This window comes from Mus musculus, chromosome 5 (assembly GCF_000001635.26).
Source record: "Mus musculus strain C57BL/6J chromosome 5, GRCm38.p6 C57BL/6J".
NCBI classification, from domain to species: Eukaryota; Metazoa; Chordata; class Mammalia; order Rodentia; family Muridae; genus Mus; species Mus musculus.
The window spans coordinates 74,502,610-74,524,556 of record NC_000071.6 but is presented as its reverse complement, the minus strand read 5'-3'; the positions used below and the strand labels follow the sequence as shown (position 1 = coordinate 74,524,556).

At 39.7% G+C, this 21,947-nt stretch overlaps 1 protein-coding gene across 3 annotated transcripts in view; it reads left to right on the top strand.

Moving 5' to 3' along the window:
- Scfd2 (Sec1 family domain containing 2) overlaps window positions 1–21,947 on the top strand; it is a 326,927-nt gene that overhangs the window by 7,186 nt on the left and 297,794 nt on the right. For all 3 annotated transcript variants that reach the window (NM_001286437.1, NM_001114660.2, NM_178672.7), the window contains exon 2: window positions 4,905–5,073. In NM_001286437.1, coding sequence (NP_001273366.1) covers window positions 4,905–5,073 — 169 coding nt within the window. The remainder of the gene's footprint in view (window positions 1–4,904; window positions 5,074–21,947) is intronic.

Here is a 21,947-nt window from a genome sequence, read left to right as displayed (position 1 = left end):
CTCACTCATGCTCTGGAAGTAACCCCAACAAACTCCATGGTTTCTCAAGTTGGACTTTAGTGGATCATACTTTGGTTTGTCGTTGATGCTATATAAGAAGGCAGTGGATGTTTACATCTCCCTAGGGAATGAGTTCCTACAACTGTAGAGGATTTCTCCCAAGTGAGGCTACGTCCCGTGTCTGAGATGGCAGGTGGCAATAGCAATAGCCTGCTGAAGTGATGAAGCTGGAGTAGGAGAAAAGATGATTCTCTGGGACATCCCGTGCTTGCCTGTCTTCTGGTATGTGGATCCGAGATCGATTTGTGTCCTATGGGAAAATAATCTCCCTTTGGCCTAGTATAAGGCAAGACTTTCCTACACCCTGCAGGGGTCAGTTCTCTACATTAACCATGTGGGCTCCAGGGGATGCAGCCTGTTAGGCGTGGTGGCAAGACCCATCTCCCACGGAGCCATCGTGCTGTCCCATCTCTTTTCCATTTCAAGATTATGACACACTTTCCATTAGAAGATCTCAAGTAGACTTTGTAAGGTAGGTTGTAATACATTGTAATTTAGATTAGCCTGTTTCTGGGCCCCAATAGCTTATAAATGCAAATTTTTATTGGCTATCTTTTGTTTAACCACCCAAATTATCTTGCATATTATCAGCCTCAAATTTCATTTGCTACAAAGATGTTTGAATATAGTGTTTTGGTTCTATTTCAGTAATATAGAGCTAGTTTTCAGTTCATAAAAGTGTGTGTTGTTAAGTTACATTGTTTAAATCTTAAAATGCTTTGCAGTATTAAATAAAAGGAAATTTCTTCTTGCTGAAACTGTAAATGTCTTAGTACTGGAAACTGAAAGCCAGCCTGTGGCTGTGTTGGTGTAGATGTTGTGGCTCCCAGAGGTGTTGAGAATACTGAAATAGAGTGGGTGTGGTACATTAGTGTTGTGGAGTGCAGTGTTTGCAGTGTTTCTCCAGAGCAACCCTGAATTGATGAGGGTTTGAAGTGTGTAGTTTTGGTGGCATTATTAGCACGGGTCCATTTGGTACTTGGCTTTGACCCTGGCATGCAGGAACATGCTCAGGTAACAGTGCTCAAAAGTTTTACTGATTCATCCTTCTGGATGCAACAAGTTTGAGGAACTGGGGATGTCTCGCCTGTTGATGTAATGAAATAATGGTTACCAGAATTCGTTGAGGTTTCTTAAATTAAATTGTGGCTTAGATTGGGGTATAGCTAATGAGAGCTGCAGCCAACAAAAGATTATGCTAAAGATTTCTAAAGATCAAGAAATGATTTGGAAGGCTGGAGAGATGGCTCAGTGGTTAAGAGCGCTGACTGCTGTTCCAGAGGTCCTGAGTTCAATTCCCAGCAGCCACATGGTGAATCACAACCATCTGTAATGGGATCTGATGCTCTCTTCTGGTGTGTCTGAAGACAGCTACTGTGTACTCACATAAATAAAAATAAACAAAAAAATGATTTGGAAATTATTGGAATGACTTAAATGATTTGGATTTCAATTTAAATTACTCTATCACTATTCTATATAGAGAGCAAAATGAAATAAACTTTTAATATTTGGTTTTGGTTTTTTTTTTTTTTCCGAGACAGGGTTTCCCTGTATAGCCCTGGCTGTCCTGGAACTCACTCTGTAGACCAGGCTGGCCTCAAACTCAGAAATCCGCCTGCCTCTGCCTCCCAAGTGCTGGGATTAAAGGTGTGCACCATCACGCCCAGCTACTTTTAATATTTGATTTGGATGTTAATTATATGCAATTTATATGATAAACTAGTAATGTTTTGATAATTTACCATTAGTGAGGTAGGAACTTATATTTGAAATTGTAAGTTTCAAAAAATAATAGAAACATTGTGTATGATTTTTTAGCAGTTCGTATGGATTTGAACTTGTTTTGTAAGTGAAATGACCTTGAACTTTGATCTTCCTGCCTCCATCTCTGGTCTGGGATTACTTACATGTATCACCATGCTTGCTCAAGTATTTGATAGTTAATAGCATGTTTGTGATACAGATGGTTTTCTGATCATTTTGTCATCACCTTGTTGCAAATGGTGTCACCTTATACTTCCTCCAGTAAACCTTTATTTGGTTCACTGTGTTCTGCACTGTTGCAGGTGCTAGTGATATGATAATGACTAAGATAGAAAAGTTATTACCCTCAAGAGGCAGTTGATATGCTGTGAGGGTTAAAAAATATAGACTATGTGTAGTTATTTGAGAATTAGGTGCATGCACATGGAAGAGAGAGTGAAAAAGAGAGAGGGAAGAGAGGGAGGAAGAAGGAAAGAGAGGAGAGAGCAAATATGGGAAAATGGGGAGAATGAGTTGCATTTTTAATTATTATTGAAAGGATATATATTCACTATAGAACGTTTAGAACTTCTGGAAGACAATGATTTAGAGAACTGCTTCAATACATGTTTCACAGGTTGAGAAAACAAAGCAGTAGTATTCCCATGGGCGAGGGAATGCCATGTGCATACAATCCCAGTCCTGGAGGATTGTTAGTCCCAGACTAGCCTGGGCTACAGAATATGATCCTATACCTCCCCTCTCCCACCAAAAAAGTAAAACTAAACAAAGAATCATTTCTTTACTTTGAGCATTTGGGATATTAGTATGTGATATTTTATTAATAAAACAAATGCTACTTTGGTTCTATAAAAATAACAGCCATTTTAGATCTTGCCTGTTTTGAGAGTTTTAAGAGGCATGTTAGATGTTTCAGTTTGCAGGGAATTTAGTGAAATGTAGCTTTCCAAAGATCCCTGGGTATGGGTTAGGGTGGAGCAATGAGAAGCAACCACATACCACACTCACAGTTATACAGGCACTTGTTTGTGCCAAATAATTATGGATGACAGAAAAAATAAGGAAAACTAGGGGGATGGGATCAGAATTTGATCATCAGGTTCAAAGAAGAGTTATTCTGGTGGTAAGTGGAGATGTATAAAGGTTTTAATATAGTGAGGAGGGTACTGATGGAGAAAGAAAGATATTCGTGATGCAGCGGGTACCCGAGCATCTCTGCTTAGTGTGAAGATGCAGTTCATTCTGACCGTGTTCTGAATCGCTGGTACTCTTCTAGCTCTACACATGCATTTGGTATTCAACCAGCAGCTCTGAGACATCTGTAAACCACAGGCAGCGTGAATAAAACGTGGTTATTCTTATAATGAAGGGTAATCATCTGTGGCACAAGAACGCTCTTCGTTAACATCAGAAGTTACTTACCAGAGACACTCAGCAGCTCTGCCTCAGCTCACTTTGGTGGAGCCTGAGGGTCTCCCTTTCCCTAACCCAGCCACCTGGCTTGAATTACTGCTCTGCGTATCAGTCAGGGTTCTCTAGAATAACAGAACTTACAGAATGAACGTCTCTCTATATATAGGAAGGGAATTTATTAGAATGATTTACAGGCTTTCAGTGAACCCAACAATGTCCGTCTATGAACAGAAAGTCTAAGAATCCAGAAGTTGCCGGATATCTCATGTAGCCCTCAGTATCTGCTGGGATCTCTACAGTAGGTTCAATGTCAGTGAGGGCAAGCAGGCCAAGTGCAAAAGCTTCCTTCTTCCCTGCCTTGATAGAGGCTTCCAGCAGATTCAAGGTGTGACTTTGCACCTCAAGGTTACAATTAAAGGCATATGTCTACCTATTTCATAGATGTGGATTCCAAGTAGATCTACCTATTTCAAATTAAGCAAAAATCCCTCACCAGTGTGCCCTCCACCTGTCCATTTATTTAGCCTCAGATGTAGTCAAGTTGACAACGAAGAATAGCCATTACACTTTGTAATTAATAAGTAAAGTGTTTGCTTGAGCAGGTGATTTAAATGAAATCTTTACTGTGTGAATGAACATAATAATTCACAATAAAGATTTGTTGCTGCAATTAATTATCAATTATAAATTCACGGCGTAGGATTTGGTACATGGTGCACCATGATCCCTGGATATATATGTTAGTTGTTACAGTGAGTGAGGATGATGATGGTGATGATGATGACCTCGTGGATTCCTTATTTGTTTTTCCTAATTAGTTCTTCTGTACTATTAATATGGCGTGGCAGAACATAGAGGGACAGAGAGGCAACATGTGAGCAAGCAGACTGGAAGTAGCTATACCAAATGCCATCCATGATTGGAGTAATGCCTTCTAAGCACTGATGGGTTTTGGACATATAACTTAATTTCACAGAAGAATTGAACTGTATCATTGTCTTGAATTTCAGTTAGAATACATTTATTATTATAACTTAAATATTGATATTCAGATAGGCTCCCACTTACGTTCTTCAGACTGGTCTCAAACTCACTGTGTAGCTGAATATGATCTTGAACGTCTGAATGTCCTGCCTCCACCTCCTAAGTGCTAGGATTCCAGGCATGGGCTGCCACCCAGTTTTATGTGGTACTGGAAATCACCAGGGCTTTATGCCGTAATCATCCAGTTAAGCTACATCCTCAGTCCATCGTTTATCCATTATCCCTGCAGTTGGTATAATTACAGGTCTTAGAGCAATGCTTGGTATACAGAAGGCATCCAGTAAATATTGGAAAATATTTTCCTGTGAGCTGGTACCAAAAGGCTGAGTCCACTTACTCTTCCCCTTCGTCAACAAATACGTAGTGAGAGCCTGTGGTTGCCTTTTTATGGTAGAGATGGTGGGTGCCAGGTGAACTAGAGTGAGTGCACCTCTGTCATCACAGAGCTAAGGCTGATTTGCTAGGTAATTGAGAACGTAATTTATGTGATAAAGAGCAAACTTCTATGTTGGTGTTATTAAACATCTTTTGGTAGAAGAGGTGCATGGATTATAAAGCATGCATCCAGTTAACATCTTAATGTCCACTTTGAGTTCACATTTGCTTTTGTGGTTAAACAGGAGCGGTTGGACACCACGGAGACAACTTAGTAGAGAAGATCATGTCAGTGCTTCCACAGCTTCCAGGCCACACCCACGACGTGATGGTCAACATGGCCGAGCTCACTGCTGTCCAGGCTGTGGAGGAAAACCAGAACGTGATTGCACCAGGCTGCCTTGCCCCATCCAAGTAAGACATGAGGCTTTCTTTTGTTTTTCTCTCATTCTTCATCCTCTTCCTTCTCTGTAGAAAGGAAGTTAACTTGTAATTCCAGCACTTGGGAGATGAAGGTGGAAGAATCAGTAATTCATGATCATCATTGGCTACTTAGCCAGTTCAAGGCCATCCTTGGCTACGTGAGATCCTATTTTTTTCTTAAACTTTTTTAATTTAAATGCATTTTATACATTAAACATATTAATAATATTGAATATTTTGAGAATAAAATAATACATAAAAAATTTGATCATCGCCTTTTATACTCTAAAAATATCATTAATGAATATTTAATACTATCCATAACTGAGGATCCTATATCTAATGTTGAATACTAAATTGTTTCAAAACATACAATATATTCTTTGGGAATTAAGCATAGTAAAAGAGCATAAAATATTAAAAATGAATCATTAGGAAATATATTCAAAAGCCCTTACTATCTGACATAGTAAGAGAGTATTTGAAACACATTCTATATCTGTGTATGTTGTCTAACAATCAGTTTACTTAAAAAAGATTGTCAGTGTTTCTAGGAGAGAAATTAATTTTTTTTGTTTTTGTTTTTGAGACAGGGTTTCTCTGTAGCCCTGGCTGTCCTGGAACTCACTTTGTAGACCAGGCTGGCCTCGAACTCTCGAAATCCGCCTGCCTCTGCCTCCCGAGTGCTGGGATTAAAGGTGTGTGCCACCATGCCTGGCTGAGAGAAATTATCTTATCTGTAAGTATATTTTAAAAGTTTCAAAATAGCAAAAACTCTTTGAACTTAAACATTAAGAAAATGCTAATTTCAAGCACAGTGAGAAAAATTATCAGTGATATTTCCATGATGTTTGTAGAACATGATTTTAATATTTTCAACTGTTAATATTCAACAGACAGAATATTTTAAAACATATTTTTTTGTTATGTCTCCCTTTTCATTTCTGATTTTATTATTTTGGATACTGTCTCTGTGCCCTTTGGTTAGTCTGGCTAAGGGTTTATCTATCTTGTTGATCTTCTTAAAGAACCAGCTCCTGGTTTTGCTGATTCTTTGTATAGTTCTTTTTGTTTCTATTTGGTTGATTTCAGCCCTGAGTTTATTTCCTGTGGTCTATTCCTCTTGGATGTATTTGCTTCATTTTTGATCTAGAGCTTTCAGGTATGCTGTCAAGCTGCTAGTGTAAGCTCTCTCCAGTTTTTTTTTTTTTTTTTTTGGAGGCACTTTGAGCTATGGGTTTTCCTCTTATCACTGCTTTCATTGTGTTCCATAAGTTTTGGTATGATGTTTCTTCATTTTCATTAAATTCTAAAAAGCCTTTAATTTCTTTCTTTTTCTTGCTTGATCAAATTATCATTGAGTAGAGCATTGTTTAGCTTCCATGTGTATGTGAGCTTTCCATTGGTTTTTGTTGGTATTGAAGACCAGCCTTAGTTCATGGTGATCTGATAGGGTGCATGGGATAATTTCAATCTTCTTGTATCTGATGAGGCCTGTTTTGTGACCAGTTATATGGTCAGTTTTGGAAAAGGTACTATGAGGTGCTAAGAAGAAGATATATTCTTTTGCTTCAGGATGAAATGTTCTATAATATCTGTTAGATCCATTTGGTTCATAACATCTATTAGTTTCACTGTGTCTCTGTTTAGTTTCTGTTTCCATGATCTGTCCTTTGCTGTAGTCTTTGAAGTCTCCCATTATTATTGTGTGGGATTCAATGTGTGTTTTGAGCTTTAGTAAAGTTTCTTTTATGAATGTGGGTGCCCATGCATTTAGAGCATAGATGTTCAGAATTGAGAGTTCATCTTGGTAGATTTTTCCTTTGACCAGTATGAAGTGTCCTTTCTTATCTTTTTTGATAACTTTTGGTTGAAAGTTGATCTTATTCGATATTAGAATGGATACACCAGCTTGTTTCTTGGGACCATTTGCTTTGGAAATTATTTTCCAACCTTTTACTCTGAGGTAGTGTCTGTCTTTGTCACTGAGGTGTTTCCTGTAGCAAAATGCTGGGTCCTGTTTACATAGCCAATCTTTAGTCTATGTTTTTTTATTGGGGAATTGAGTCCATTGATAAGAGATATTAAGGAAAAGTGATTGTTACTTCCTGCTATTTTTGTTGTGAGAGGTGGAATTATGTTTGTGTGGCTATTTTCTTTTGGGTTTGTTGAAAGACCACTTTCTTGCCTTTTCTAGGGTGTAGTTTCCCTCCTTGTGTTGGTGTTTTCCATCTATTATCCTTTGTAGGGCTGGATTTATGGGAAAAATTGTGTAAATTTGATTTTGTCATGGATTATCTTGTTTTCTCCATCTATGGTAATTGAGAGTTTTGCTGGGTATAGTAGCCTGGACTGGCATTTGTGTTCTCTTAGGATCTGTATGATATCTGCCCAGGATCTTCTAGCTTTCATAGTCTCTGGTGAGAAATCTGGTGTAATTCTGATAGGTCTGCCTTTATATGTTACTTGACCATTTTCCCTTACTGCTTTTAAATTTTTTCCTTTGTTTAGTGCATTTGTTGTTTTGGTTATTATGTGACAGGAGGAATTTCTTTTCTGGTCCAGTCTATTTGGAGTTCTGTAGGCTTCTTGTATGTTCATGGACATCTCTTTCTTTAGGTTAGGGAAGTTTTCTTCTATAATTTTGTTGAAGATATTTACTGGCCCTTTAAGATGGGAATCTTCACTCTCTTCTATAACTTTTATCTTTAGGTTTTGTCTTCTCATTGTGTCCTGATTTCCTAGATGTTTTGGGTTAGGAGCTTTTTGCTTTTTGCATTTTCTTTGACTGTTGTGTCAATGCTTTCAATAGTATCTTCTCCCCCTGAGATTCTCTCTTCTATCTCTTGTATTCTGTTGGTGATGCTTGCATCTATGACTCCTGATATATTTCCTAGGTTTTCTAACTCCAGGGTTGTCTCCCTTAATGATTTCTTTATTGTTTCTATTTCCATTTTTAGATTTTGGATGGTTTTATTCATTTCCTTCGCCCGTTTGATTGTGTTTTCCTGTAATTCTATAAGGGATTTTTTTTTTTGTGTTTCCTCTTGAAGGACTTCTAGCTGTTTATCTGTGTTCTCCTGTATTTCTTTAAGGGAGTTATTTATGTCCTTCTTAACGTCTCCTATCATTGTCAGGAGAAGTGATTTTAGATCCGAATTTTGCTTTTCTGGTGTGATGGTGTATCCAGGACTTGCTATGGTGGAAGAATTAGAATTGGGTTCTGATGATACCAAATAACCTTGGTTTCTGTTGCTTATGTTCTTATGCTTGCCTCCTGCCATCTGATTATCTCTAGTGCTACCTGCCCTTGATATATCTGACTGAAGCCTGTCCTTCCTGTGATCCTGGATGTATCAGAACTTCTTAGAGTTCAGCTCTCTCTGTGATCCTGAGATCTGTGTGTGTCAGAGCTCCTGGAAGTCAAGCTGCCTCTCATATCCTGAGATCCTGGTGTCTGAGACCCTGGTGTGACCAAGCTCCTGTGATCCTGTGATCCTGTGATCCTGGGCGTGTTAGAGCACCTGGGAGTGGAGCTTCTTCTGGGTTTTGTGGGACTGGCTGTGGAGTTCGGGCCCAAGGTCTGCTCAGGGCACTGGCCCAGACCGGAAGGAACTTGTGTCACTGGTTGAATGGAGTTCCTGGGTGCCTGGATCCCACTGGTCCCAGTTACTTCCAGTATTGGGACAGATGTTGTGTCCTCCTCACCTCTGATTCTGTGATACCTGGGCATGTTAGAGCCCCTGGGAGTGGAGCTTACTCTGGGTGTTTTGGGACTGGCTGCAGAGGTCTGCTCAGGGCACTGGTCCAGACTGGAAGGGAGATCTGATTTTTAAAAGAAGAAAGAAAGAATGACTGAGACACTACTCCAGTAGAAAAATTCATAATGGATAATATTTATATATCTAAATACATAAATAATCATACCTACTAAGCATAATAAGCCAATGAGTATGGCATTGTATAGGACTGCCATCATATTTAACAAGCTTTTAGCAGTTTCAGAGAAGTGAGTCTGTTTATGGATCTCCATTTGATAGATAGTTTTATAGTTTTATAGTCTGGGATTCCAGTTTCTCTTTGTTCTTGGCTTTCTCAGATGACTAAATGCAACCTACATAGCTTTGAGTCAGTACCATATTTTGTATTTTAAAACTATGAGTTGGGCATCACTGGGTGATATTTTTGTTTCTAGGTATACTTTTTTTTCATACTTCAAGAAATCAAAGACCATATATACTTTAAGTTATATTGTGTTTCAGAAACAAAAAGAACTTTTTTTTGACATGACAATAAAAACATCATACCTTTCAACTTTGCCTTTTATCAACAATTCTTAGGAGAATTATCATATTTTTACATGTATATATGTATGTATGTATGTATGTATGTATTTTTTTTTTTTTGAGACAGGGTTTCTCTGTGTAGCCCTGACTGTCTTGGAACTCAATCTATAGACCAGCCTAGCCTCGAACTCAGAAATCTGCCTGCCTCTGCCTTCCAAGTGCTGGGATTAAAGGCATGTGCCACACCACTGTCCGGCTGTATGTATGTATGTATGTATGTATGTATGTATGTATGTATGAGTGAGTGAGTGTTTTGCCTGAATGAATGAATGTGTACCATGCCTGATTCCCATGAAGTTTAGAAGTTGTCAGATCTGTTCACACTGGAGTTAAGTTGTGAGCTGCCATATGGATGCTGGAACCAAACTAGGGTCCTCTGCAAAAGCAGTCAGTGCTTTCAACCAACTAAACCAGTTCTCCAACCCCTGCTATTCCTTTTTTTAAAAAGAATATATTAGTAATAAAATGAAAGTTTATTATATCTATTCTGTATTTTAAAACAAGACAGGCATTATAGTTTAAAATCTAAATGGTAACTGATAGAGTTGGAATTTCCAATCATTTTGGAATTAATTTGTAGCATCTGAAGTTTTCAGCCATTTTTCTGGTGCCCAGGGTGGGAAGAAAATGCAAAGATTGGGACTTTGTCTTTTCTCTGTGCCTATAGAACCAAGGAGGAACTAGTGAAGGGCTCGAAGCTCTTCCCAAGCTCCTTGTGATTGAACGCTCCTCAGAGGCTAACATGTAAGGTCTTTCTGTGAGCTAAGAAATATGAGGACGCGGTAGAAGATAAACCAGCATTCCTTCTTCATGGAACACTTTTGTTGTGGCAATGGTGATGTTCTAAGTTATACAGAATAGAAAAGCATAGGCATGTCATGAGCTTCCACTGATGGTCATTCCTGCAGAGAGGTTTATCCCAGTGAAGCGTGTGCTGGGTTGATTGTGTCTAGAAGACTGGAAGTGGCGTCTAATGAAAAGGGTGTGGAAGCAAGATTCTCAGGTCCTGATGCCATGACCGTGAGGAAGAGAGACATCCTTCAGGCACCTCTGCCATCAGCTCTCTTAACATTTCCCATTTTCCATTGTGTCAAGCTGGTGCCCAAGGGGAGTCATTTTGAATCAGTGAATCAATGAGGGAGATTACCTCATTTTTCAGGTACAGTAATTGAAGTAATGAGGCAGTAAATTACATAGATGTAGAGCTAGAAAATCGACCAGTATGTCTGATTTCAGAGCTACTATCTTCCCTTCTATACCACCCATACGGGGCCCAGAGAAGAGCTCTGACCAGATTTGGGGACTAAAGAAGACACCAAAATAAAGCCACTTCATTGTTTATTCCAAGGAGTCCTGTTTGTCCATGATAATTTTTATAGAAGAACTGAAAAATTATTGTCCTATTTCAGAAAAAGAGGTGGTTGTTAAAGGTGTTTAGCAGCTAAGCAAATCAAAGGAAGAATGTTGATTAAAGTTTTGAAAGTGCAAATAGTTGGAGTCTAGGGAGCAAAAGCTCAGGAGAAGCCTCTAAAAGGCGATAGCACCAGTGAGACTGGGTTTTAACTGCTTTCTGTCTTCTAATTGTTCTGCTTAAGCTTCAGATTCCAGAAACTGGTGAGATGGGCCTATCTTGGCATTTGTCTCCCATTTGCCCAGTGTGGATTGGGAGCTGTTCATACTAAGAACTATGCTGAGATCATGTGGGATGGCAGGGAGGTTGTTCTCTATAGACAGCAGGAGTTTGTACTTAAAAGAAGAGACAAGATAGGAGATGCCCTTTCCTCAGAGAACACACTTAAGAGAGGACTTATCAGGTAGGGTATGAACACTTCACATATGTTAACTGATTTAATGGCTCTCAAATCTGTGAGGTAGATTCCATCATTCCCCATTCTAATCCCAAGTGAATTTGTCCTGTACCTTAAGGTATAATGGGCAGTGGAGTGGTGAAGGTCTGGCTCCAAGTCAATGCTTACAGTTGCCCCATGCTTCTTTTGTAGAAGCCTGAAGTACTTAGAGAAAGGGCAAGTATCCTCCTGAGAAAAGGTTGTAAAATGGGAGGAGTTGAGTTGATTGGAGTACATGAAAACATGCGAACCCTTACACATGTGGCAGGACAGATAGAGGATTGAGAGCAGCCTCAGATCCATGACGATTGTGGCCATTAGTCTGGACTCTCTAGCATTTATTCTATATTAGGCTTAGTTCAGGGCTTTAACCTGGCCCATCCTGAAATGCCTTTTTTCTCACCAGAGATCAACTTAAGAAATGGGTAAGACCTTCCTGCTTAGGTAGGTCTTCATTTTCTAAAAGGGACTCAAGTTAAACCCTGGCTTCTTTTCTATCACTCTCTCTTAACTCCCAGGACTCCTCAAACGACTGCAGCAGGAAGGTTAGTGACGAGGACTGTTGGAAGGAAGAGCAGTCCTTGGATCTCCACACAGGGTTGAGTCTCACTTTATGTGGTAAAATGTATTTCTTCTTGTTTAAACTAGATTGAATCACTGTCTTCAGGCACTTTGACACATTTTCTGTACCTTATTATTTCATCTATAAAATGAGGGTGTTGCTCTAGGTGAATTCCAAGCCTCCTCTTGCATTTTAAACAAAGTCATTCTACCTAAGCCTCTGCTGTGACTTAGCCCAACCTCTGAACACATATTCAGGCTGTGTCTGTTTACATGGGCTTTGTCTTCACTGGCATCCCTTTCTTCTCATTGCACTACATAAATGATTTTAAGTGCTATCCAAAGGTGGCAGTGTGACCCCAAATGTCAAAGAGGACTTCTAGAGGGGTCTGAGTAAAGCAGGACCCTTATTTATTTATTTATTTAATAAATATGTGTATGTTATAGCTGTCTTCAGACACACCAGAAGAGGGCATCAGACCCCATAATAGATGGTTGTGAGCCACCATGTGGTTGCTGGGAATTGAACTCAGGACCTCTGGAAGAGCAGTCAGTGCTGAGCCATCCCCCCAGCCCAAAGTAGAACCCTTTAGTGAGGGCAGGGCTGGAGAAGAGATGACAGTGGGAATGCATTGTAAAGATCCACACAGAGATGCACACTTAGAACATTATGAGCAATAACTGGGAGAACAATGGGAGCTTTGTTTCAACTGCTTGGACAAGTGAAGAGGTTATATTGAGAGATTTGTCCACAAAGGAGGAATTGAAATAAGTCACAGTTTTCCTAGCATGCACCATATGTCCATCACAGTAGCAATAGCCTCTACTCCCTCTGACAGCTCTCCAGAAGCTTCTCAATGGAGGGGGAGTGAGGATGAAATGCAGAACAGATGGGCACTTGGCAGCAAATGGGCCTGCAATGGAATGGTATTTAGAAATCAAGTTTCTAAGTATGACATGAGTCTTTATAATAGAAATTTATTGGTAATACAATTTTCATAATAGGCTGTTTGCAATTACAGCCATTGAAGTTCCTGCCAATGCAAATGAGAAATCGAGAACATAAATACATTACAGCATGGCCTTGCTGTCTCTGTCCACCCTTCCCTAGATTATGTGAAATATTTTTGGCAATAAAGAGGCAGAATCCTGTTTTTATTGAAGTGGGTTTCTGATTTTGGCTCCAAGTCCCACTCTTTCTCATCTCTTAGTCTTTTAGTATCTTTAGCAACCTTTCCCTGATTTTCCAGCTTTATGCACTCCACCTGATTCTGGTCCAGAGCTGCTGAGTATTCTGGTATTGTGCCCATCACTCCTGTTCTTCCTTTTGTGCCTGTTTCTCTTCTTCTTCCCAGTGAAAGCCAAGGACTTGCAGTGGATTCCGGAGCTACCTGGCTTTGTAGGTCCTCGCTTTCAGGCCTCCTCTCTGCCCCTTTCCAGCTGCACTGGCTTTCTTACTGTTCTTTGCATAGGCTGTGCGGTGTCCTGCCTCAAGTGCTCGGCTTCTGTGGTCTCTGCTCCTGGACCCTTCTTTCTTCATACCCGTGCCTCAAGATTTTCTTCATTTCCAGCCAGTCCTTTGCTGTCTGGCTTAGCACTTTGTATCTGCTGTCTTACTTGTATTTTCCTTCTTCAGCATGCCTCTTTCTAGGATAGTTGTCTGTTTCTCTACTAGAGAGATAGAGAGAGAATTCTCTGGAGAATTCTAGAGAGATTCTCTAGAGTGATCCTGTAGTAGAGGTATTTGTCAGTTTTATTCACACTAGGACCTGTTACCTGGAATAGTAGCTAGAACTTGAGATACTGAATGAAAAACCAAATGAGTGAATGCATGCATGCATGAATGAATGGTGGCGGATGATGCATTTGCACATCCAGAGAAGGATCTGGGGATAGGGTGAGCTATGGACTTAGAGACCGTCAAGCCAAACAACATGAACATTCTTGTTGAATATTTAAAGTATAGTCATTGTGTTAAGAAGATATTGTAAGAAGGAGGCTCTGAGAGACAGAAAAGAGAGATGGGAAAGATGCTTGCTACCAAGCCTGACAACCTTATAGATCCCTTACAGTCAAGGTGAAGAATGGATTTTTGCAGGCTGAAGTATCCTCTGACCTCTGTCCTCCACATAAGTGCCATAGCACATGTGTGTGCACACTCTCACCCAGAATAAATAAAAAACAAGGCATATAGTTTAAAAAAATAAAAGTAAATTGTTATAAAAGTGCCTTGCCATCTTCCTTCTGAGCCCAGCAGAGGCCACTAAGGGCTCCAGAGTGCTCTCCTTGCATCAGGACCTCGGGATCACCTCGGGATCATGGGTGAGTTGAACGCAAGATCAGCTCCAAGGAATCGCAGAGGGTCTTGTGCCTGCAGGAACACGGACAAAGGAATCCCACCTGACCAGAAGCTGAGATCCATTCAGCTCGGGGCCAGTCCCCCAATCTTCTGTTTGAACCCGGTTGAGGGTGTCTAGGACACCAGAGGACTCTCCGTGCTGCAGGACCCCTAGCACACCCAGGAACTCCTAATCACCTGAGAGCACTCGGGCAATAGAAGTAACAGAGCTTCTTGGTCAGGGACCCCTCAGGCCTTCATCCTCAGCCAGGAGGCAGAGCTGAGACCCAGACTTCTGGGCACATTCCTTGCCAGAGGAGAGTTGGCCAACAGGAAGGGTTCTGACCCCAGAACTCAGGAGGTGGATCAGAGCCCCAGACTGCTGGATACCTGCTCTGCAAGAGGAGAGCTTACCTGCAGAGAGTGCTCTGACCACTGGAACTCACGTGAGAGTTGGACTTCCAGGAGTGCTGATGGAGGCTAACAGAATCATAGGAGGATCAAGCTCCAACCAGAGACAGCTTGATCATTAACACCAGAGATTTCCAGATGGCGAAAGGCAAACTTAAAAATCTTACTAACAGAAACCAAGAACACTGGGCATCATTAGAACCCAGTACACCCACCACGAATCCTGGATACCTGAACACACCTGAAAAGCAAGACGTAGATTTAAAATCATATCACATGATGATAGAAGATTTTAAGAAGGGCATTAATAACTCACTTAAAGAAATACAGGAGAACACTGCTAAACAGGTAGAAGCCCTTAAAGAGGAAGCACAAAAATCCCTCAAGGAATTACAGGAGAATACTACTAAACAAGTAGAAGCCCTTAAAGAGGAAACACAAAAATTCCTCAAGGAATTACAGGAGAACACTGCTAAACAGGTAGAAGTCCTTAAAGAACTACAGGCAAACACTGCTAAACAGGCAGAAGAAACACAAAATTCCCTTAAAGAATTACAGGAAAACACAACCAAATAGGTGATGGAATTGAACAAAACCATCCAAGATCTAAAAATGGAAGTAGAAACAATGAAGAAAACCCAAAGGGAGACAACTCTGGAGATATAAACACTAGGAAAGAAACCAGGAACCATAGATGTGAGCATCAGCAACAGAATACAAGAGATGGAAGAGAGAATCTCAGGTGCAGAAGATTCCATAGTGAACATGGACACATCTACCAAAGAAAATGCAAAATACAAAAAGATCCTGACTCAAAATATTAAGGAAATCCAGGACACAATGAGAAGACCAAACCTACGGATAATAGGAGTAGATGAGAAAGAAGATTTTCAACGTAAAGGGCCAGCAAATATCTTCAAAATTATAGAAGAAAACTTCCCAAACCTAAAGAAAGAGATGCCCATGAACATACAAGAAGCCTACAGAACTCCAAATAGACTGGGCCAGAAAAGAAATTCCTCCTGACACAATCAGAACAACAAATGCACTAAATAAAGACAGAATATTAAAAGCAGTAAGAGAAAAAGGTCAAGTAACATATAAAGGCAGGCCTATTAGAATTTCTCCAGACTTCTGACCAGAGACTATGAAAGCCACAAGATTCTCGACAGATGTTATACAGACACTAAGAGAATGCTATTATATCCAGCAAAATGCTCAATTACCATAGATGGAGAAACCAAAGTATTCCATGACAAAACCAAATTCACACAATATCTTTCCATGAATCTAGCCCTTCAAAGGATAATAAAGGGAAAACACCAACACAAGGATGGAAACTACACCCTAGAAAAAGCAAGAAAATAATCCTTTAACAAAACTAAAAGAAGACAGCCACAAGAACAGATTCCCAACCTTAACAACAAAAATGACAGGAAGCAACAATTCCTTTTCTTTGATTTCTCTTATTATAAATGGACTCAATCCCCAATAAAAAGACATAGACTAACAGACTGGCTACACAAACAGGACCCAACATTTTGCTGCTTACAAGAAACCCACCTCAGGGATAAAGGCAGACACTACCTCAGAGTAAAAGGCTGGAAAATAATTTTCCAAGCAAATGATCCAAAGAAACAAGTTGGAGTAGCCATTCTAATATCAAATAAAATTGACTTCCAACCCAAAGTTATCAAAAAAGACAAGGAGGGGCACTTCATACTCATCAAAGGTAAAATCTACCAACGTGAACTCTCAATTCTAAATATCTATGCTCCAAATTCGCGGGCAGCCACATTCGTTAAAGACACTTTAGTAAAGCTCAAAGCACACATTGCACCTCACACAATAATAGTGGGAGACTTCAATACCCCACTCTCACCAATGGACAGATCCTGGAAACAGAAAATAAACAGAGACACATGGACACTAACAGAAGTTACGAAACAAATGGATTTAACAGATATCTACATAACATTTTATCCTAAAACGAAAGGATATACCTTCTTCTCAGCACCTCATGGTACCTCCTCCAAAATTGGCCATATAATTGGTCACAAAACAGGCCTCAACAGATAAAAAAATATTGAAATTATCCCATGCATCCTATCAGATTACCACAGACGAAGGCTGATCTTCAATAACAGCATAAATAACAGAAAGCCAACATTCACGTGGAAACTGAACAATACTCTACTCAATGGTACCTTGGTCAAGGAAGAAATAAAAAAAGAAATTAAAGACATTTTAGAGTTTAATGAAAAAGAAGCCACAACATACCCAAACTTATGGGACACAATGAAAGCAGTCCTAAGAGGAAAACTCATAGCGCTGAGTGCCTCCAAAAAGAAACTAGAGAGAGCATACACTACCAGGCTGACATTACACGTAGAAGCTCTAGAACGAAAGGAAGCAAATTCACCCAAGAGAGGTGTAAGGCAGGAAATAATCAAACTTAGGACTGAAATCAACCAAGTGGAAACAAAAAGAACTATTCAAAGAATCAGCAAAACCAGGAGCTGGTTCTTTGAGAAAAATCAACAAGATAGATAAACCCTTAGCCATACAACTAGAGGGCACAGGGACAGTATCGTAATTAACAAAGTCAGAAATGAAAAAGGAGACATAACAACAGATCCGAGGAAATCCAAAACATCATCAGATGCTACTACAAAAGGCTATACTCAACAAAACTGGAAGACCTGGACAACTTCCTAGACAGATACCAGGTACCAAAGTTAAATCAGGATCAGATTAACGATCTTAACGGTTCCATCTCCCCTAAAGAAATAGAAGCAGTCATCAATAGTGTCCCAACCACAAAAAGCCCAGGACCAGATGGGTTTAGTGCAGAGTTCTATCAGACCTTCAAAGAAGATCTAATTCCAGTTCTGCACAAACTATTCCACAAAATACAAACGAAGGTACTCTCCCCAATTCATTCTATGAAGCCACAATTATTCTGATACCTAAACCACACAAAGATCCAACAAAGAAAGAGAACTTCAAACCAACTTACCTTATGAATATTGATGCAAAAATATTCAATAAAATCCTCGCAAACCGAATCCAAGAACCCATCAAAATGATCATCCATCATGACCAAGTAGGCTTCATCCCAGGGATGCAGGGATGGTTTAATATACAGAAGTCCATCAACGTAATTCACTATATAAACAAACTCAAAGACAAAAAAAAAAAAAAAATCACATGATCATCTCATTAGATGCTGAGAAATCATTTGACAAAATCCAACACCCCTTCATGTTAAAAGTCATGGAAAGATCAGAAATTCAAGGCCCATACCTAAACATAATAAAAGCAATATACAGCAAACCAGTAGCCAACATCAAACTAAATGGAGAGAAGTTGGAAGCAATCCCACTATAATCAGGGACTAGATAAGGCTGCCCACTTTCTCCCTACCTTTTCAACATAGTACTTGAAGTATTAGCAAGAGCAATTCGACAACAAAAGGAGATCAAGGGGATACAAATTGGAAAAGAGGAAGTCAAAATATCACTTTTTGCAGATGATATGATAGTATATATAAGTGACCCTAAAAATTCTACCAGAGAACTCCTAAACCTGATAAACAGCTTCGGTGAAGTAGCTGGATATAAAATAAACTCAAACAAGTCAATGGCCTTTCTCTATACAAAGAATAAACAGGCTGAGAAAGAAATTAGGGAAACAACACCCTTCTCAATAGTCACTAAGGAACTAAGGAAGTGAAAGATCTGTATGACAAGAACTTCAAGTCTCTGAAGAAAGAAATTGAAGGAAATCTCAGAAGATGGAAAGATCTCCCATGCTCATGGATTGGTAGGATTTTTTTTAAATTTATTTATTTTTATTACATATTTTCCTCAATTACATTTCCAATGCTATCCCAAAAGTCCCCCATACCCTCCCCCCCCCACTTCCCTACCCAGTTATTCCCAATTTTTTTTTTTTTTTGGCCCTGGCATTCCCCTGTACTGGGGCATATAGAGTTTGTGTGTCCAATGGGCCTCTCTTTCCAGTGATGGCCGACTAGGCCATCTTTTGATACATATGCAGCTAGAGACAAGAGCTCCGGGGAACTGGTTAGTTCATATTGTTGTTCCACCTATAGGGTTGCAGTTTCCTTTAGCTCCTTGGGTACTTTCTCTAGCTCCTCCATTGGGGGCCCTGTGATCCATCCAATAGCTGACTGTGAGTTTCCACTTCTGTGTTTGCTAGGCCCCAGCATAGTCTCACAAGAGACAGCTATATCTGGGTCCTTTCAGCAAAATCTTGCTAGTGTATGCAATGGTGTCAGCGTTTGGAAGCTGATTATGGGATGGATCCCTGGATATGGCAATCACAAGATGGTCCATCCTTTCGTCACAGCTCCAAATTTTGTCTCTGTAACTCCTTCCATGGGTGTTTTGTTCCCAATTCTAAGAAGGGGCAAAGTGTCCACACTTTGGTCTTCGTTCTTCTTGAGTTTCATGCATTTAGCAAATTGTATCTTATATCTTGGGTATCCTAAGTTTCTGGGCTAATATCCACTTATCAGTGAGTACATGTTGTGTGAGTTCCTTTGTGATTGGGTTACCTCACTCAGGATGATGCCCTCCTGGTCCATCCATTTGGCTAGGAATTTCATAAATTCATTCTTTTTAATAGCTGAGTAGTACTCCATTGTGTAAATGTACCACATTTTCTGTATCCATTCCTCTGTTGAGGGGCATCTGGGTTCTTTCCAGCTTCTGGCTATTATAAATAAGGCTGCTATGAACATAGTGGAGCATGTGTTCTTCTTACCGGTTGGGACTTCTTCTGGATATATGCCCAGGAGAGGTATTGTGGGATCCTCCGGTAGTACTATGTCCAATTTTCTGAGGAACCGCCAGACTGATTTCCAGAGTGGTTGTACAAGCCTGCAATCCTACCAACAATGGAGGAGTGTTCCTCTTTCTCCACATCCTCGCCAGCATCTGCTGTCACCTGAATTTTTGATCTTAGCCATTCTGACTGGTGTGAGATGGAATCTCAGGGTTGTTTTGATTTACATTTCTCTGATGATTAAGGATGCTGAGCATTTTTTCAGGTGCTTCTCTGCCATTCGGTATTCCTCAGGTGAGAATTCTTTGTTTAGCTCTGAGCTCCATTTTTTAATGGGGTTATTTGATTTTCTGGAGTTCACTTTCTTGAGTTCTTTATATATATTGAATATTAGTCCCCTATCTGATTTAGGATAGGTAAAGATCCTTTCCCAATCTGTTGGTGGCCTTTTTGTCTTATTGACAGTGTCTTTTGCCTTGCAGAAGCTTTGAAGTTTCATGAGGTCCCATTTGTCAATTCTCGATCTTACAGCACAAGCCATTGCTGTTCTATTCAGGAATTTTTCCCCTGTGCCCATATCTTCAAGGCTTTTCCCCACTTTCTCCTCTATAAGTTTCAGTGTCTCTGGTTTTATGTGAAGTTCCTTGATCCACTTAGATTTGACCTTAGTACAAGGAGATAAGTATGGATCGATTCGCATTCTTCTACACGATAACAACCAGTTGTGCCAGCACCAATTGTTGAAAATGCTGTCTTTCTTCCACTTGATGGTTTTAGTTCCCTTGTCGAAGATCAAGTGACCATAGGTGTGTGGGTTCATTTCTGGGTCTTCAATTCTATTCCATTGGTCTACTTGCCTGTCATTATACCAGTACCATGCATTTTTTATTACAATTGCTCTGTAGTAAAGCTTTAGGTCAGGCATGGTGATTCCACCAGAGGTTCTTTTATCCTTGAGAAGAGTTTTTGCTATCCTAGGTTTTTTGTTATTCCAGTTGAATTTGCAGATTGCTCTTTCTAATTCGTTGAAGAATTGAGTTGGAATTTTTATGGAGATTGCATTGAATCTGTAGATTGCTTTTGGCAAGATAGCCATTTTTACAATGTTGATTCTGCCAATCCATGAGCATTGGAGATCTTTTCATCTTCTGAGATCTTCTTTAATTTCTTTCTTCAGAGACTTGAAGTTCTTATCATACAGATCTTTCACTTCCTTAGTTAGAGTCATGCCAAGATATTTTATATTATTTGTGACTATTGAGAAGGGTGCTGTTTCCCTAATTTCTTTCTCAGCCTGTTTATTCTTTGTGTAGAGAAAGGCCATTGACTTGTTTGAGTTAATTTTATATCCAGCTACTTCACCGAAGCTGATTATCAGGTTTAGGACTTCTCTGGTGGAATTTTAAGGTCACTTACATATACTATCATATCATCTGCAAATAGTGATATTTTGACTTCATCTTTTCCAATTTGTATCCCCTTGATCTCCTTTTGTTGTCGAATTGCTCTGGCTAGGACTTCAAGAAGTATACTGAATAGGTAGGGAGAAAGTGGGCAGCCTTGTCTAGTCCCTGATTATAGTGGGATTGCTTCCAGCTTCTCACCATTTACTTTGATGTTGGCTACTGGTTTGCTGTAGATTGCTTTTATCATGTTTAGGTATGGGCCTTGAATTCCTGATCTTTCCAAGACTTTTATCATGAATGGTTGTTGGATTTTGTCAAATGCTTCTTCTGCATCTAACGAGATGATCATGTGGTTTTTTCTTTGAGTTTGTTTATATAATGGATTACATTGATGGATTTCCGTATATTAAACCATCCCTGCATCCCTGGAATAAAACCTACTTGGTCAGGATGGATGATTGTTTTAATGTGTTCTTGGATTCGGTTAGCGAGAATTTTATTGAATATTTTTGCATCTATATTCATAAGGGAAATTGGTCTGAAGTTCTCTATCTTTGTTGGATCTTTCTGTGGTTTAGGTATTAGAGTAATTGTGGCTTCATAGAATGAGTTGGGTAGAGTACCTTCTACTTCTATTTTGTGGAATAGTTTGTGCAGAACTGGAATTAGATCTTCTTTGAAGGTCTGATAGAACTCTGCACTAAACCCATCTGGTCCTGGGCTTTTTTTTGCTGGGAGACTATTAATGACTGCTTCTATTTCTTTAGGGGATATGGGACTGTTTAGATAGTTAAGTTGATCCTGATATGACTTTGGTACCTGCTATCTGTCTAGAAATTTGTCCATTTCGTCCAGGTTTTCCAGTTTTGTTGAGTATAGCCTTTTGTAGAAGGATCTGATGGTGTTTTGGATTTCTTCAGGATCTGTTGTTATGTCTCCCTTTTCATTTCTGATTTTGTTAATTAGGATGCTGTCCCTGTGCCCTCTAGTGAGTCTATCTAAGGGTTTATCTATTTTGTTGATTTTCTCAAAGAACCAGCTCTTCGTTTGGTTAATTCTTTGAATAGTTATTCTTGTTTCCACTTGGTTGATTTCACCCCTGAGTTTGATTATTTCCTGCCGTCTACTCCACTTGGGTGCATTT